Source organism: Blennius ocellaris (assembly GCF_963422515.1).
Source record: "Blennius ocellaris genome assembly, chromosome: 4".
Lineage (NCBI taxonomy): Eukaryota > Metazoa > Chordata > Actinopteri > Blenniiformes > Blenniidae > Blennius > Blennius ocellaris.
The window spans coordinates 3,895,278-3,912,463 of NC_137653.1; the positions used below are offsets into that span (position 1 = coordinate 3,895,278).

General features: G+C 40.1%; 1 protein-coding gene across 1 annotated transcript in view; it reads left to right on the forward strand.

Annotated features, from left to right (window-relative positions):
- The window catches only part of gnai2b (guanine nucleotide binding protein (G protein), alpha inhibiting activity polypeptide 2b), a gene marked incomplete at its 5' end in the record, with an annotated part of 36,784 nt that extends 21,332 nt beyond the window's left edge, over positions 1-15,452 (forward strand). The window contains 8 exons of the mRNA XM_080495733.1: positions 3,261-3,303; positions 5,119-5,260; positions 8,859-9,019; positions 11,726-11,854; positions 13,427-13,556; positions 13,984-14,137; positions 14,224-14,416; positions 15,298-15,452. Of these exons, the coding sequence (XP_080351859.1) occupies positions 3,261-3,303; positions 5,119-5,260; positions 8,859-9,019; positions 11,726-11,854; positions 13,427-13,556; positions 13,984-14,137; positions 14,224-14,414 (950 nt within the window). The 3' untranslated portion in view covers positions 14,415-14,416; positions 15,298-15,452. The remainder of the gene's footprint in view (positions 1-3,260; positions 3,304-5,118; positions 5,261-8,858; positions 9,020-11,725; positions 11,855-13,426; positions 13,557-13,983; positions 14,138-14,223; positions 14,417-15,297) is intronic.
- Between the last annotated feature and the right edge of the window lie 1,734 nt (positions 15,453-17,186).

Sequence of the window (17,186 nt, forward strand, 5' to 3'; positions counted from 1 at the left end):
GCAATGATTAACAATGTGATTTGTAGCATAAGGGTTGAAAGCAGCCGGGCTTCAGAAAACGCATCCAATACACTCTCGGGCCCACTCGCCTGGATGACGGCCTGGCAGCCGTCTCCCGCTGCTGAAGGCACCACAGAGTTTCCATTCCTGGACTGAGGAGATTTTCTTATCCCAGCAAATACGCATGCAGTTCAAGTCAAACTCAAAGCACTTATCTAATCTACATCTTTTCTCAAGAGGTTTGATTACATGTTGTTGTTGTTTTTTTGTTTTTTTTGTCCTAATACAGCTGGAGTGGGTCGATCGAGAAAGTCACTTAAAACCAACTGCCACACTTGTTTAAATTATTTATAGTGCATGACGCAAAAAAAAAAAAAAAAAAAATAAATAAATAAATATATATATATATATATATATATATATATATATATATATATAAAACCTCACTGACTTGGAAGATTTTCAGTCGAGCTGTACGGTATTGGATTTAAATATTTATGTGAAATCATATTGTTGCAGCAATACTCAATATTGCATGTTCACTTCAGTATATGATGGTCATTGTACTCTGGCATTCAAGCCTCCAAATAGCATTCCTATCAACAGCATTTAAGAAGTGAAGTAGTTTGTTGATTTTTTTTTTTTTTTTTTTGTGCAATTAATTCCTTGATATTTTCATTTTGTGCTTCTAACTTCTGCCCTCCAGCCACTGGGCATGAAGTACATAAACTAATTGTATTTATTTGCACTTTTCATTCATATTCAAAATGTGCAGAATGAATACAGCACGTAAACACAATGTATTGCAGTTTATCTTGTTTGATGTGCATATTGTGCATAATGTTGCATTAAAGATAGACCTGTTATATATATATACTGTGAAGTTTGCGTTTTTTTTAATTCTGTTCATCATACAAACATAAATTCAGATTTTTTTTTAGCCTAACTACGCTCAAGCATCTAGTACTTATAAGCAAATGAAACTTGTTTTTGATGATTACTGCTATCAAAGAAGTGATAGCACTGCAGTATAAATTGAATTACATAGAAGTCTCAAGGCCAGACTTTTCCTCTGTTTCATTTCTTCCGTTTTTTTAAAATCTGTTATTATTGTTCTCTAGTTGTCATTATTATTGTTCGGGTTCACAAAATAGCATAGTCATCATTTTGTTGGAGCATTCAGAAAAAACTCTTCTTGTGTTTTCATTTAAAATAGATGAATGCATGTTGTCCTTCATGTCTTCATGAGAAATTCATTTAAAAAAATTTTTTTTATTACTGCATGTGGTATATTGGGCTCTGAAGACAAAAAACAGAAAAAAGTTCACATTTTACAGAGTTTATTCCTTTTGATTTGAATGAGGACGATCTTAAAGCTATGCCCAGTTCCCCTGATGCAGCTTTGGTAAGGCTTCTTCTTCTTCTTCTTTTTTTAAAACTTCTGTTCATAAGCTTTTGCCTCCCTTTAGGCTTGAAATATTAAAGGATGAGTTTAATTCTGGAGTCAGGAAGGTCACCGTCGGACACGTGCGTGTCTGCAGAGAGACCGATATTCCACTTTCTACCGCCCACCGTTTATCTTTAAACTGGGTTTTTTCACACACATTTCTGTGTGAGATACTATAGTTCTTCTTCATGTTTATCTTGCTGAAGGCAACATTTTATATTCTAGATGCAGTCCTTAAATAAATAAATAAATAAAAACCCAGACATCTGAAGTCAAAACAAAAGAAGCAGATGATTAGTTGCATAGTTTTATCTTGATTGGCTGGTGTGCTTTTTTGGGGGGTTTTTGCCAAGTTTTCTTCCCCAGTATCCACTTTAGATTCAGTTAAAGAACAAAAGGGATAAACAAAAAACCCAGTGATGACAAAATTGTTCGTCTTCAGGAAAAACTAATATTTTCTTTAACAGATCTTGTATATTACACACACACACACACACACATACGTCGGTGTGATTTTGCTGATTTGTGTCACATTGCCATTGACCGGGACACAGAACAGCCGGAGCTCCATCCAGATCTCAGCCTTCATGCTCGTGCAACCGAAGGAAGACAAATGACAAGCTTGTGTGGCGGCAAACGCAAACCTCAGACCTCGCTTCTACACCCCTTCCTGTGCCCTGTCCTTCCTCTGGGTTTTTTTTCTTTCCGAGAAAGTGCCGGATGTGTGAATATGATGAGTTTTGACGGCGTGAACGAGTAACACTGCAGGTCCCTCTTGCCCCGTCAGTCGGCGGCCGGGCTGATGTTGGCTGACAGGGCCGGGTTCGGTGGCATGAAGGCACGGCAGCATGGTGGCATCTTCCTGACGGCGCCAGGGTCAAAGAGTCGACTTGGTTTTAACAAGACAACAAGGGTTTTTAAGTGCACCCCCATGTATTAATATTTTAAGGCAGCAGGTTTATTAGCTATGAGCAGGTATGTGCTGACTTGTGAAATGTGTGTGTGATGATTTTTTATTTTTTTTTGCTGCGCTATCGCTGCACCAAAGCTTTAATTTTTAATTTGTAACAGGTTTTGGTTTCTTTTTCTCTGTGTGTGTGCTTTAGGTCCTGAGTCTCACTTGCTTGCACGTTAATCTTTTTTTGGGGGGTCTAACATTGGATAATTAAATATTGAAATTGTTAACATCTTGGATTGTTTACACTCAGGGTTGTTATGCCCCCGGTGGCTTCTGCACTGGTTCTGTTTTCTGTGTTTTTTTGTTTTTTTCTTGGCGCATTGTTTATTTGTGCACATTGCAGTAGATCCTAGAAAGACCCAGAACTCCGAGATGAAGTGAAAATAGTAACAGTTTTACACTTGGAAGGAAATGTCCCTATTTGTCAGCATGATAGAACTTTACTATTGAATCGTTGTTGGGATATACTTTTTTTTTTTTTTAGATTTCATCATTATAAAGCGTGTTACTTTTCTACAGACCTGTAGATTTAAAAAAGAAAACAGAAGAAAAAAAAAGAGGAAGCTGTATTGGGATTCATCCTCTGTCCTGCACCCTTTCTTATGTCGGGGTGAGAAATAAACATAGAAATGAGTAGCGGAAGTCTGCGTGCACATCTGTACACCATGTCCTCTCACACGGGAACATAAATAAACCAGACAGCCCAGTGGACCAAGTGCGATGTCAGCGGCGGGTCATCACTGGGTCACTCGTGCTTTTGAACCAAGAGCAGCTTACAAGGTCAACTTTACTGCGATCACGTACACAGACGTCACAGCCGAATTCATTTCTAACTCTTTTGCTTTACTTTTCCAGGTGCTGGGGAGTCCGGAAAGAGCACCATTGTAAAGCAGATGAAGTAAGTAACGCACACACACAAACTCTTTTGGGGGTTTTTTTTTTTTTTTTTTCTCGGCTTAAATAAACCTTGGGTGCAGTAGTGGATGAGTTCACATTTGCAATCAAAAATTCTGACTCCATATTTAATCTGAATATGATGTGTTGGTAGCACAAAAGTAAAATCGAGGGTTTCTTCTTTGTCTTAGATCTGATGATTCTTGAGTCCCCCGTCACGCTTCACTGCTCTCACCTCCTGCGTTTAGCTCCGGCACACAGCTACTGACCATGAAGCATCTCACCTCAGTGCTTCTCAGGAGTAAACACTCGCCGTTAGATTACAGTATTTATGTGCAGTTTACAGGCCGAATTGGTGTCGATAACGTTTGTTTGGTTTTTTTTCCCTGCTCAAACAAGAACGACGGCGTGAAGAGTGTGAATACGAGGTTATTGTAATGCCTGTTTGCACCTATCAGAAATCACTCACTCACTCACTCACTCACTCACTCACTCACTCACTGAGGCCTCTAAATGGCTTAATTATTCACATTCCTCTTGGCTAGCCAGGCATTGAATCTATCTTTTATGAGCTTGGAGCAGGAACGGTCTGTTGCTTTTGAAGCCAGGTTATTAACACGTACAGATAAATCAGCTTGCAAGACAGAAACCCTCCCGACGCTGGTCTATTACATAACGTTTTCACGTGACGGTGTCTCGTGTAAACCTGGACCTGCAGCAGGGAAAGTTGGGGAAACTGAATCGCATTCACGAAATGGCTTCAAAATGTTACGATTAAGAACTGAATTCTCTCCATTAACACTTTTCTCACCGCTGACACCCAGCAGGTAGCTTTCCTTTCAAATAATGGGAAGATGTGTCTGTCTTCTCGCGGTGCACTTCCCTTCGCAACCTGATGAAATCTTTCTGATTGCACTCGTGACAGGATGCACGCGAGAGCGCACACACGCGCTTTGTTCCCTCACATTGGAGGTGATGATATTGCGAGAGGTAAACTCGGTATACCACAGCTGCCGAACGCTGAGGCGTTTGCTCAGTGTCTTCAAGCCACTGCTTCACGTCATCCTACACAGCCTGCTGCCAAGGTGGATGTGAAACTGAGTGGAGGGTTTGCACGTTGCTAGACTAGACTGGACGATAAGAGAGAGGAAAAAGATGCTTTCCAGGTTTCCAGGTTTGCACGTTTTTTAGTGTTATGTTTTTAATAATGCAGACATTTAATGCTCAAGTTGATTGACACTATTATCTTCTGTAATTTACGGAAGTATTTACTTTTTGTCCTTCAGTTTGAACACAAGCCTTTGTACTTTTCTGCTCCTTACGATCTTCTAAAGGCCTCATAATTAGAACTATAATCAGATTTGGAGTGGAAGGATCTCTGTTACTCGTAATGAAGCTCCAGGAGTTGATGAATTTACAGACGTCCCAGTGTTCAGGCATCATTAAAGGAAGAGAAGTAATGTCAATGATACTTGCCATTAGGTTTAAAAGTTTTCCGCGTCTGCCTTAAATCACGAATCCCACTGCGTACGTCCGCCTGGCAAAGCTTTTCTATGCTCTGATTTCCTGGTCTTTTTTTTAACCCCATTACAAGAAATATCTCATTTTCTAAATGTGGACTTTTAATATATTATAGTGGCCATTAAGGTGAGCAGGTTTTCCCCACCCTGACCGTACTGGCTGTGAAAAGGTGACCTCCTCATCGTTCACTCTGTTCAGGAATAGAAGATCTTTAACAAAAATAACTGAACTTTAAACCTGTGAATTGTGAACACGGACACTTTGATAAACTTTCTTCGTTTCTTCTTATTATTTTCAGAATCATCCATGAAGACGGCTACTCGGAAGATGAGTGTAAACAGTACCGGGCGGTGGTTTATAGTAACATTATCCAGTCCATAATGGCTATTGTTAAAGCCATGGCCAGTCTCAAGATAGACTACTCCAGCCCTGGCAGAGTGGTAAGACACACAAACACTCAAACACACTTAAAAGAAAATGATGTATTTGTCCAAACACAATATATCCGTATATTTCAGTCCATTAAAAATAACTTATCCGTAGGCACAAACATGTGATGACCACAAGAAATAAAGAACAACAACTTTTATTGTTTGTGGAAGCAAAAATCATTTGGACTTACCAGATTAAGATTTCCTTCAGACTGCGACAAAACTAAACCTGCATTTTATTTATTTATTTAGTTTCTCTCTCAGTTCTTGTGCTTTCTCAGAATTCGAACCTCCGGAGGTTACTTTTGTCTCCTCAACTGATTGTGTCCCTTTTACCTCGCTCTCAAAGAAAAAAGCCGAATTGCACGCAGTGTTTGTTAGATTAGGAACAAACATTTTACTCCCTCTTGCTTAATAGTTTTTCCAGCGCAACCCAGAAGAACGAAGATTATTTCCAAGGCTGTAATGCTTCGGGGGGAAACCAGGTCTGCTTCTCTCAGCAGTACGTGTTCAGTCAATAACGCTGCTGTACGCATTTTGAAACAAATGTGAGAGCATGTGACCTCCAACACGCACCTGTTCGCTGCGGCGGCTCTGCTGAACCACAGACTGGAACACGGTGAAATCCTCGTCTCTGTAACCTGCAGGGCGACGGTCCTCGTCTTGCCAACTTCCATCTCTTCCAATCCTTGATCTGCACTCTCATCAGTTATGAGAGACAGAAGGGCCTGGGAGTTTAGCTAAAACCTGCAGCAGAAGCCTCAGAGGTTGTTTTTTTTTTTTTTTTTTTAAAGTAGGATCATTCAATAATGCAGACAGGACACATTTCAGTGGCACGCAGCCATCTGCAGCCTTCACAACAACACAAATTAGGCTGTCATTCAGTTTCTGTCGTCCGCCGACCTCTTTTTTTTCCCTCAAAACCTGTCCAGTCTCTCACAGCTGTAATGAATCAAAACTCAAATGTCAGCTTTTTGAGAGGTTTGCGCCTTTTAGGGTGCGTTAAGGGAATTGAACCACAGCAGCAATTCGCTTTTAAGAGGTTTGATAGATGTTTCTGTGAATTTCTACCAACAGAACGATAGCCAGCTCTTTGTCTGGCTTTACTCTGAAACCAGAAGAACAACTATTAAAAGTGGGCATTGTCTAACAATTTGATGATGAAGAATATATAAATGGCTCTACTCGGAGAATTTATATTTTTATTTTACAACAGTGAGACCTATAAAGTATGATTACATCATCTCCATCTAATCTAATCATCTAAAAAACAGAAGACTTTACATCTACATTCAATTTTTAGATCAGTCATTTCAACATGTTCCAAACATTGATAAGGTTATAGTTTTTTACCTATTAATATAAGTGAATGCGAAACCTGGGAGGTATTGACAAAGTGATTAATGAACCCAGAGCTTGAATGGCATATATAAGTTTAGATTCGCTGGTTGTTTCCATGTGTGGAACAGTTTTTGCACCACAATATTTAGATATCTTAAAGAAACTGAAATGTAAATGTATAAATGTTCCCAATTCCACAACTCTTGGGTCACCATTTGGCTGACAATTAGAAACATACTTTGTATAACACCGATAAGAGCAACGACTTGGAGCTTCGGGCAGATGAAGTCCTATTGTGGCTGTACTTTTGTGTTTGTGTGAGATTTTGCACTGGACTGAATGTGCTCAGCTCCTGAAGCAGTAATAAAAGGATTGAGGACTGCACTGTGGATATGTGCTCTTTTTTTTTTTTTTTTCCCTTTTCTTTCTCTCAGATCTGTCAAATGGCCGTGTGTACGTGACGGTACTCTCACACTCCCACACAGCAATTAGTGCACAACGCTCGCGCGCAGCAGCCCCGTCGAAACACACAGAGATGAGGGTGCGCTCGCATGCATACACATGCAGCCACGCTGCACCTCATCCGCCATTTGCAGTATCGACCACTTACGATCCAGCTGCCGGACTTCAGCTGTTTTTTTTTTTTTTTGTGGGCTTTTAAGCTTGCAAGTCATCCTCTGCATCCGAAATCCTGCAAGACTGAATTAGAATTCCACCGAGATTGTTTTGGCTGTTTCCAACATTTAATTCAGGCGCAGACGATTGTAAACAGGACTGTTATCCTGTCTGAAAGTAAAGAATACCAACTGGTGACTTGCGCACAGAAAGGAGGGAAATAAACATGGATCAGTTGTAGAAAGCTTGTTGAAAATATGCAAACAAAGCTCGTGACAGAATCAGCATCGATGTCGTGAGCTTGAGCGGGAAACACAATTCCCTCCCCACTAAATGTTACAAATCTAAGCAGATTTCATGGAATATTTGAAATCTTTTTTTTTTCCTAATGACTCGCATATTCAGAAGTGTCAAGGGTGATGAAATTTGTATTTGGTAGATTATCAGTCTGCTGTCACAATGCTAACACGTGCCAAAACACGTTTATTTCCCGATTTAACGATGCCTTTAGGAGTAACATACGTTTGCGTGCATGCTCCCATTAATCTTCTCTGTTGATGTCGAACGGCTTATTTTGCTATTGACTCTTGGTTTATTTTAATTGGAAGAACTGCCACATATTGATGACTTCTTTTTTCATTTAACAAGCAAGAGCGTCCGTAGATACTGTAAGAATTTAGGAGGAACATGATTGTCTCCTTTGAACTGTATTTAAAAAGATTTCCATATATTTATTGTAATACTTCTGTCTTTGTTTCATACTCTCTATTTAAAAGTATATTTTGACTGAAGCAGCATTACATTTTTACATTATTTAGATTCTGGCTGTGTTAAAAATCTCATTGCAAATGTTTTAAGAGGAGCAACATTTTGTCTGTTCATGTCAGAATGCAAAGTAATGGATAAACAACTATTTGTATTAACTGCATCAGTTTTATCTTCTATTGCCTATATCTACAGCCTCTTCTCAATGTTTTCACTCACTGAGATTTATAACGGGCTGCAAAGCTCTCACTCGCCATTGCTCACTCTGTTGGATGTGCAGACACATTCACTGGCTTGGTTTTATCTATAAGGCAATTCTTGGTTTGCTGCCTCCGTACCTTTGCAGTTATATGACCCAAAAACCCCAAAAATAACTACAGCCTGCGGTCTAAAGACTTGTTTTTTCTCACAATGCCAACTGTCCGTACGGAATTGGGCAAAACAAGCCTTCATGTGTTCTGCTCCACATCATGGAATACTTTACAGACCGATCTTAAACTGGTCTCACTGGGAGAGTTTAAGGCCCTTTTACAACTATTTGATGGTTTTTAGAATCTTTCTTTTTATTTGTCATATGCTCTCTGTGTCTGTAATTTTATTTGACTTCATGTATCATTTGCTATCTATTTGTGTTTAAGAACATTTTAGTATTACTGACACTGTATCTTAGGTACCTCTACCAGGACACACTTGCAAAAGAAATTAATAATCTCAATGTGTTTCTCCTGAATACATAAAGGCGTAATCCAAACACATGCAGTCTACACAGTAGATGCCATTTGGTCTTTTTGCCAACGCCAAGGATGAGAATTGTCATTCTTTGGATAATAAAACTCCCTCATTGTAAGTGATTGTGTGAGCGTGGTGTGCTTATCGCCCCCTGCAGGACGATGCCCAGCAGCTCTTCGCCCTGTCCGCGGCAGCTGAGGAACAGGGCATCCTTCCAGATGACTTGGCCAACGTGATCAGGCGATTGTGGGGCAACGATGGCATACAGAGCTGCTTTGCGAGGTCGCGAGAATACCAACTCAACGACTCTGCAGCATAGTGAGTGTGGCTCTCTGGGTGTGATTGATTTTTTTTGCCAAGTAAAACCTTAAAATTGTGTGTGTAGAATCTTATTAGATGTACTAATTTTTATTTATTTATTTGCACAGTTTTCAAGCATGCAGATTATCCTTGTTTCCTGTCAGATTTTCTTCTGCTCACATCCTGAGTACCTGTCAGTCGTCCATCTAAAAAAAAAAGAAGCATGCAGCAGAAACACGGCACCGCCTATTTTAGTGGAAATAGGAAGCAGCTCTGGACTGTCACCGTGAGAGAAGTTTGGCTGTTTGTTTGCTTTTGGCTCTTGATTGCGTTTTATATTGCCATCAAAATGAGGGCTCCCTGACAACGGTGCCATTGTGGATGCCGTTCTCCTGCTGTTCTCCTGAATCTAATGTTCGGCCCTTTCAGCCTCCCTCATTTAAAAACCTGTCTTTCCCCTCTCTGGGGATTTATGGAGGCTAGAAAGATAGTCCAATAACTTCCCTTTTATGATTAGATCTTGCTTCCTTGGCTTGATTCTTTAATATTTTAACCTCATAAAACAGTGTGCCAACAGTTTGTCTTGAGGTGTGGGAAAAAGAATTCGAGATGTGAAAAACTCTGTTTACTTCAATGAAAAAGTAGTTCCCAAGCCAACTTTGAAAATCGATTCTTCTTGTAATCACACTCCCAAGCGACTGCTTCAGTTTCCCTGAACAAACGGATTCATTTTGTTGCAGCACTTTTACGATATTGTTAAATGCTGCTTTGTGTCATTTGTAATAATTCCGGCTTCTTGTTTATTGTCCCATTGCAGCCGTCATTAGAAAATATTACAAAACATTTGTTTAATCATTTATTGAGCTATTTTATCAGTTCAGCCAGTCTGTCAAGGCTGTATCAGCTCATTAGCATTACATAGAACTGCAGCGCCGGATATACCGTATATCTCTTTTCCTCTGCGAAGTGTCGGTTGGCAGGGCGGCTAAATCTCCCAGCTGGCCTTGGGCGGCGATGCAGTGCTTGTGTAAAGTGGGGCAGGCAGTCTGAAACACGGTGAGGATGCTTCCACACTCCCCTACTGACCAGCCAGTCTGTCAGAAGCCAGACCCAATTTACAAAGACGGTGGGAGGAAGTGAGAAACGGCAATAAGAATTGGGACATAATAAGCACAGAAATGAAGAAAACTAGTCAATACCTTCATAAAATGATGCAACTTGTGTATTATGTGTTTGTTTTAGAGTTTTTGCCCTCATCTTTAAGCTCTGTGATGTTTTCTTTTCTTACTACATTGAATCTGCACAGCATATGCAGTGAAAAACCTTCCACTGAGTGTGATGGTATTCCCTCAGTAATTTCAGTAAGCAGTTTTACACAAGATTTATCGCAAAGTTGTTTGCTGTCCATCCACTGACCTCCTCTCACCCACTGCCACCCGATACCACGCTCGGCTTCGCAGGGATTTCCCCCGCTGATGTAAAATGTAAACCCGAATTATCGCATCAGAGCCTAAAGTCCCATGGATTGGACAGTTCTAAATCAGAAGATGGAATAGCTTGTAAGTTTGAATTTAAAGAAAATAAAATGAAATCTTCTTTAAAAAAAAAAAAGCCTTTTAATGTCACTAAGCAGACTTAAAAAAAATGGCATGCGTGTTAACTGATAAGCTTAAAGTTAGCCGTGAGTGTTGCTCAGTTAGTAAAAGCACATTAAGTCAGCCTTTACTGAATTCTTAAATATATCCATTAACACATTAAACTTGTGGAACAAAGGAAATTGAGGCAAAATGCAAAGCCAATTCCACACGTAGTCATGATTCAAATCGAAATCATGATTCAAACTCTTGGAGTCTTGACAGTTAAAAAATGGGAAAAAAGAAAATGAATTCAGCCAGCAGCTTCTTCAGAAATCTCCTCTGTTGTGCCGAGCGAAGTGGAGAAAGCCAAAAGAGCACAACAACAAAACTGGCATCATATGGAAACCCGACAAAGAAAGGATACATAAAAAAAAAAACTGGCAGATGCAATGGCCAGATTCACTCCAAAAACACAGATTTTTTATTTTTCTTTTTTCCCTCTGAGCAACATGTAATATTTGTCCTGCTGCCATTTAATTCTTGCTTGGATTGCAGACTCTGTTGGGACAGTAACGTGAACGTGAACGTAGATTCTCAGTGCTGTCGTGAAGTGATGGCCATTCAAGCCTTTATATCGAGGCAGCTCATGTTGCGGGTTCAAATCTTTGGCCTTATGTTGTACGTTGAGAGGATCTCAGTCCGCAGCTCCTCGGCTCGCCGTGCTCGTCATTTACTTGCTTCTGAAGGTGATCAATCACCGTTCACAGGGTGAGGGCAGTCGTTTACCAGGCGGGTATTTAACAAATAAAGCTGCTAACATCACACAGTTTGAGAGGGGGGGGTCTGTCCTCATTTATTTAAAGATCACAGCATCTGCTTTTGGACTCCAACCTGCATAATGCAGCTTGTTATTACATCATTATTGTACGGCTCTACTACTGCTGCACTTTAAAAGGCACTTAAACACTTAAAAGCTTAAAGCAATTCGGTAAAATGCAAACTGTTCTTGATGTTAATGCACCAAAAGAAAAGAGCCTGCATCATGTCGAGACTGTTTTCATTCATCTTTCTCTATTTTCCTTTTCTTCCAGGCTAATGATGCTAAAATGTTGACTTTTTTTATTTATTTTTTTTCGCCCTCTCTTAGTTACCTGAATGACCTTGAGAGGATAGCCAAACCGGATTACATCCCCACCCAGCAGGACGTGCTGCGAACTCGGGTTAAGACTACGGGCATTGTTGAGACCCACTTCACTTTCAAGGAACTGCACTTCAAGTAAGGTCGTGCAGCGACAGGAAATGGAATTAATGAGAAGCCGGTGTTGTTGAAAACGCATGCGCACACACCTCTTTGAGGCGACAATGCAACACAGCTGCAATAAAGAAAAACACATAGAGCAGTAAAAACATTTCAGATCTGTGAAACAAAGCATTTTTAGATGATTAAAGGCACATTTCTATTCTAATAGCCAGTGAGTATATCAGTAAACGACACAACTCAAGCATCGGTAGTATAGTTTCCCTAAATTACATTGTACAACCGAAACCCGTGACATTGCAGCCTCCACTTGTGTTTTAACACCAAAACTCCTCTCTGGATTTCCAAGGTATTCTCTACACTTCGATCACAACGTCCTCCGGAGATATTCTCACTTAATTTTAGTTGCCGTTAATTGTGTTGAGGTGTGACTGACCCTTCTGGCGTTTAAAGTACAACCCCGCCGCGCAGAAGCCAAATTGTACCGATTAATTAACACGCTTATGCCAAGGGCTGTGTGCATTAGACGCTTGCCACAAATGCATGTGTTAAATAAGCCCAGAGGTTTACTTAGTGTTTCCATTTAAATGCGTCCTACAGGCTACGGTACTTACATAAAGTATGTTCTGGTACAGATGAGCACTGCTGTGTGGGATAGTAATGGATGTATAGACATTACTCTGAAGAGGATGTCTGATAACAACTCATGACACTGATTATATGTAAAGTATGGATAAAAAAATATTGTTTTTATATAATTGCTGAGCGTAGAGTTCGGACATAGTCCTCCTCTCTCTTTTTTTGGTTGTTTTATTGAACAGATTTTAGATGGTTAGTGGTTTAGATAGTCATTTTAGATGAAAAAGCTTCCTTGAAGCAGGTAAATGTGTGACCGGCGGTGGTCACATGTCTTTGGTGTGACCTGTTTCCCGATGAACTCTGTGATATTTACCTCGTTTCACAGCCTCAGTTTTTCACCCTGAATAATACATGAAGCAAATCGATAGGAAGAAAGTCACATTTTTTATAACTCTGCTCTGTTGGCCATAATAAGTGTAGACCGAAAAATACTTCCTAAATACAGTCGAATGTCATCTTTTGGCAGTGGCCTGATATTTACAGTATATATCTATATATATCAAGATGCTGCTTTTATGTGCCGCTAAGCTTAAACAGGCGACACTCGGCGAAGGCTGTGTGTTCGCGCCCTGTATCGTCGGGGTATGGCAGCTGCTCTGGATGTGGCGGACTGTTCTCACCTCGGCTGTCTGCAGGATTTCGCTCACACCTCCTAACAGTTTTGATCACAGCCCTGAGCTCAGCAATCAGCCGGTGGTTTGCTCTGGATGTGGAGGCCTGCACTGACCCAGTGGTCCATCATCAGACAGGCATCTCTCCACTTTTGCTCTCGAACCACCACATGAAAACTTAATGCATGTCCAAGGGACGTCACCCCAGATTCCTCCTTCCTTCTTCTGCTGTCGTTTCCTCCTGAAATGTCCTCCTCAGTCCCTGGTGACGGTGATCCCCCGGACAACAGGCGGGAAAAATCCTACCTAATTTTCCCCCTGTGTTTGATCTGTGTTGCAGAATGTTTGATGTTGGAGGCCAACGCTCGGAGAGAAAGAAGTGGATTCACTGTTTTGAAGGAGTAACAGCCATTATCTTTTGTGTTGCTCTGAGCGCGTACGACCTGGTGTTGGCCGAGGACGAGGAAATGGTATGGAAAGCCCTTCTGTGTGTCTTCATCAGCATGGATAATGTCAATTAACTGAACTCATAAATCTGCTATTGGGCTCGTTCTTGGTTCAGCGTAGATTAGATTATATTGCAGGGCTTTTATGATCACCCGTCCCTCTTTATTATTGCTAAATAATAGTGAGTCACAGTTCATAAAATTAGCCCAGTGAACTGCTATGTGAAGTGCAATTATACAATAAGAGATATAATAGGTATTTTTCTTTTCAAGAGGCGTGAACCAATTGGCCTCAATTTCTCAAACTGGTGATGATTATAAAGAAAGTGCTCTGGAGAGACTTGCTCTGGAGAGGCTCTGAAGCCTCCTCCAACATGTGACAACATTGCCCCCTGGTGGCCGCTCTGTTATATGTCGTTCAGCAGTGATCCACGGCTGCTTTTCTCCTTAGAACCGAATGCACGAGAGCATGAAGCTCTTCGACTCCATCTGCAACAACAAATGGTTCACCGAGACCTCCATCATCCTCTTCCTCAACAAGAAGGATCTCTTTGAGGAGAAGATCACTCGCAGCCCCCTCACCATATGCTTCCCGGAGTACACAGGTACACGTCCAAGGGATGTCCCGGGAGCAGTTTAAGCTCTGCGGGAATTCATTGTCTTGATTTTTTATTTATTTTTTTTCCTGCAGGGGCCAACAAATTTGATGAAGCCGCCAGTTACATCCAGACCAAGTTTGAGGATCTGAACAAGAAAAAGGACACCAAGGAACTCTACACCCACTTCACCTGTGCCACCGACACCAAGAACGTCCAGTTTGTCTTCGACGCCGTCACCGATGTTATTATTAAGAACAACCTAAAAGACTGTGGTCTTTTCTAAAGGTGGGCTCCCGGCCACTCAGGGTGGCTGGAAATGATACTGCACCAATTGTACAGTGTTTATTGGGTGGAATAAATGTGATTATACGTTGAGTGAAGTTTCAAAATCAAAACATCCACAAAACATCTGCTTCTCAAATGCAACGCATAAAGCCACTTTATTCAAAGACCAAACAAACAAAAAAAAAACCCAGATCAGATTAAGAGTTTATAATCTCCAGGGAAAAACATCTGTCAGAGTTCAACACACAATCATGCTGCACCATTTGACTGCAGGCAGTGCGTTTTATTAAATAGACTTCCAGTTTTTAACAATATGTTGTGCTAAAACATAGGATAGAAATGAAATTTGTAGACAGGTGGTCGTCAGAGGTTTTGACTTTGAAAGAGAACGCCATTTTATGTCATTTCAGTTAATTTCATAATAATGTTATGATTAAAAACCATTATTTGAACCAGCTTCTTCTCATCCCTTTAAATCCGAGTCTCCCTCTTTGTCCTGTGAGAGTTAAAATAAATGTGTTTTTACACTTTGAACTATTAATCAAGATGAAACTTTTCATTTGTACTGCATCTGAAACTCTGGGGTATTAATCACAGCCTTGCAAGGAAAAGGCCAGATTTTAATCAGGCTGAGGTGAATTTAACATTCAAAGGAAGCTTATTAAAAGAACATGAAGTGAAAATCAGTTTTCCACTACACGTGTATCTATATAACAACAAACGTTTCAAACAAAATGTTAACAGTTCAGTGAAAAAAAAGCCTGTACAACCAATTAAGAGTAATGGATTTTTCAGTGTAAACCAAAAATGATCGAGAGGTTTTTGTCTTTTTTGCTCTCGATTTCATGTTGTGTCTAATTTGTTTTGTTTTTCTCATGTAGGATGAAGCCTGGCTCGCTCAGCCTGCATGAGAGACTGCATTAGCCATGAGATGATTACTGCTTTTCATAATGAAAACCATAACGGACTAGATTCCTGGAGGGGGGGGGGACCTGAAGAACTTCAACAATCACTGATTTTCAAACATAGCCTTGTCTGTCTGACCTGTTATTGCTATTTTTTGTTTTTCTATGTATCCCTCACTGCTCTTTGTCAAGGGCCGTTGTACTGTTCGCCCTGACCGAGGACCCTCGAATTGAACAGGAACAATCAACTCACAATCGAGGCTTTTTGCTTTTATTTGATTTGTAAGGTGAAAATTGTCAGCCAGTTGGCTCAATAATTGTAAGAAGATCCAAACGGGGCAAACGAACAGCTAATCTCATAATGCCTCGGGGCAAATGGAAATAAAATAAAAACGTATCGTTCTCATCCGAAGTGCATCATCATGGACCAGTATGAGAACCACTTGTTTTTTTGTTTTTTTCAAATCTGTTCAATCTTTCTTTTCTGTATCCAGATCTTTTGTTTGTTTTAATTTTATTTTCCTTTTTGCTTTGGAAGCTTAGGAAGACGCAGAGAAAAAACCTTTTATAAAAAAAAAAAGAAAGAAAAGAAATCACCTTTAGCATCTGTTAACTGGCATTTTATGAACCTTTTGACTGCACAGAGCTTATTTTTTAGAAGAAAACAAACAAACAAACAAGCATGGAGAATGACAACGGCTGAAGGGAAAATGTTTTTGTACAATGTTTACACAGATCAATATTCACTCTTGTACTATAGTGCATTGTTCTGCATGACTGTCCATAGACTAGCCTGTATAACCCGTCACCACAAACAGAATTACATTCCTTGAGTAACTTCTTTAACGAAATAAAACAGAAATGGTTATGTGTCACTTTTAAAAAATATCTGCAAGGTTTTTAAGTGGTTATGCGTGTTCCTAACATGATTGTTCTGTACTATTCGTCTCATTCCAAGTCTTTTTACATATGTTTGTGCCTTGATATCCGTTTACACTTGTTCTTTAGAGACATGCTATTTCCATAGTGTGAATTAGGGCTATTTCTACTCCACTTCCCGTCACATAAACCACGATTTAGGATGCACCACGACGCCAAGACAAATGGATGATAGTTATACATTAATATCAACAGAAAAAAAAAAGTCAATCACTTGTTCAGTGTAAATAAAGGTTTGGTCGCACGATGTTTTATTCTGCCGTGTCTCTTCGTCTGTGTAGACTTTGCATGTCTTGGTTTTCTTCCTACAGTCCAAAAACATGCATGAGGTCAGTTGGCGACTCTGAGCTGCACTGAAAGTGTGTCAGTGTTTCCCGTGACGGACCGGTGACTTGTTCAGCGTGGCTTCAGCCTTCGGCCATATATAGTCGGCTGTGAGCAGCTCCGGTCCAACGCCACGCGAAATTCAATTTAGATAGAAGATTTGATTGGCTGAACAGGACAAACTCATGATTTTTCGATTAAGTCTGCAAACATGAAGAGTTATTGTGTAAAAACAAGACTTCTGAATGAATCAACGTTGTGTGCTTATTGGTTTAAAACAAGCAATAACAGTATAAAATGTAAAAATGGACCGATGCACAGATTAAGAAAAAGATCATTTAGAAGAAAGCAATAACAATGCTTGTGTAATACAAACACTATAAACTGATAAGAGTTAATCTAATGAAAAATTGAAGGATTGCGACGAATAAGACTGCTGGTCAGAGAGACTCAGACTGTCCATTAAAAAAAGTACATGATATTTAAACACAAGGTATTAGGGAATGACTGACTCATAAAAGACAACAGTAGAGTATCAGGAGAGTTTGACAGTGCAGCTTTACTGTGAAAGTGTACCTGTGGAATAAATATCTATGAATATT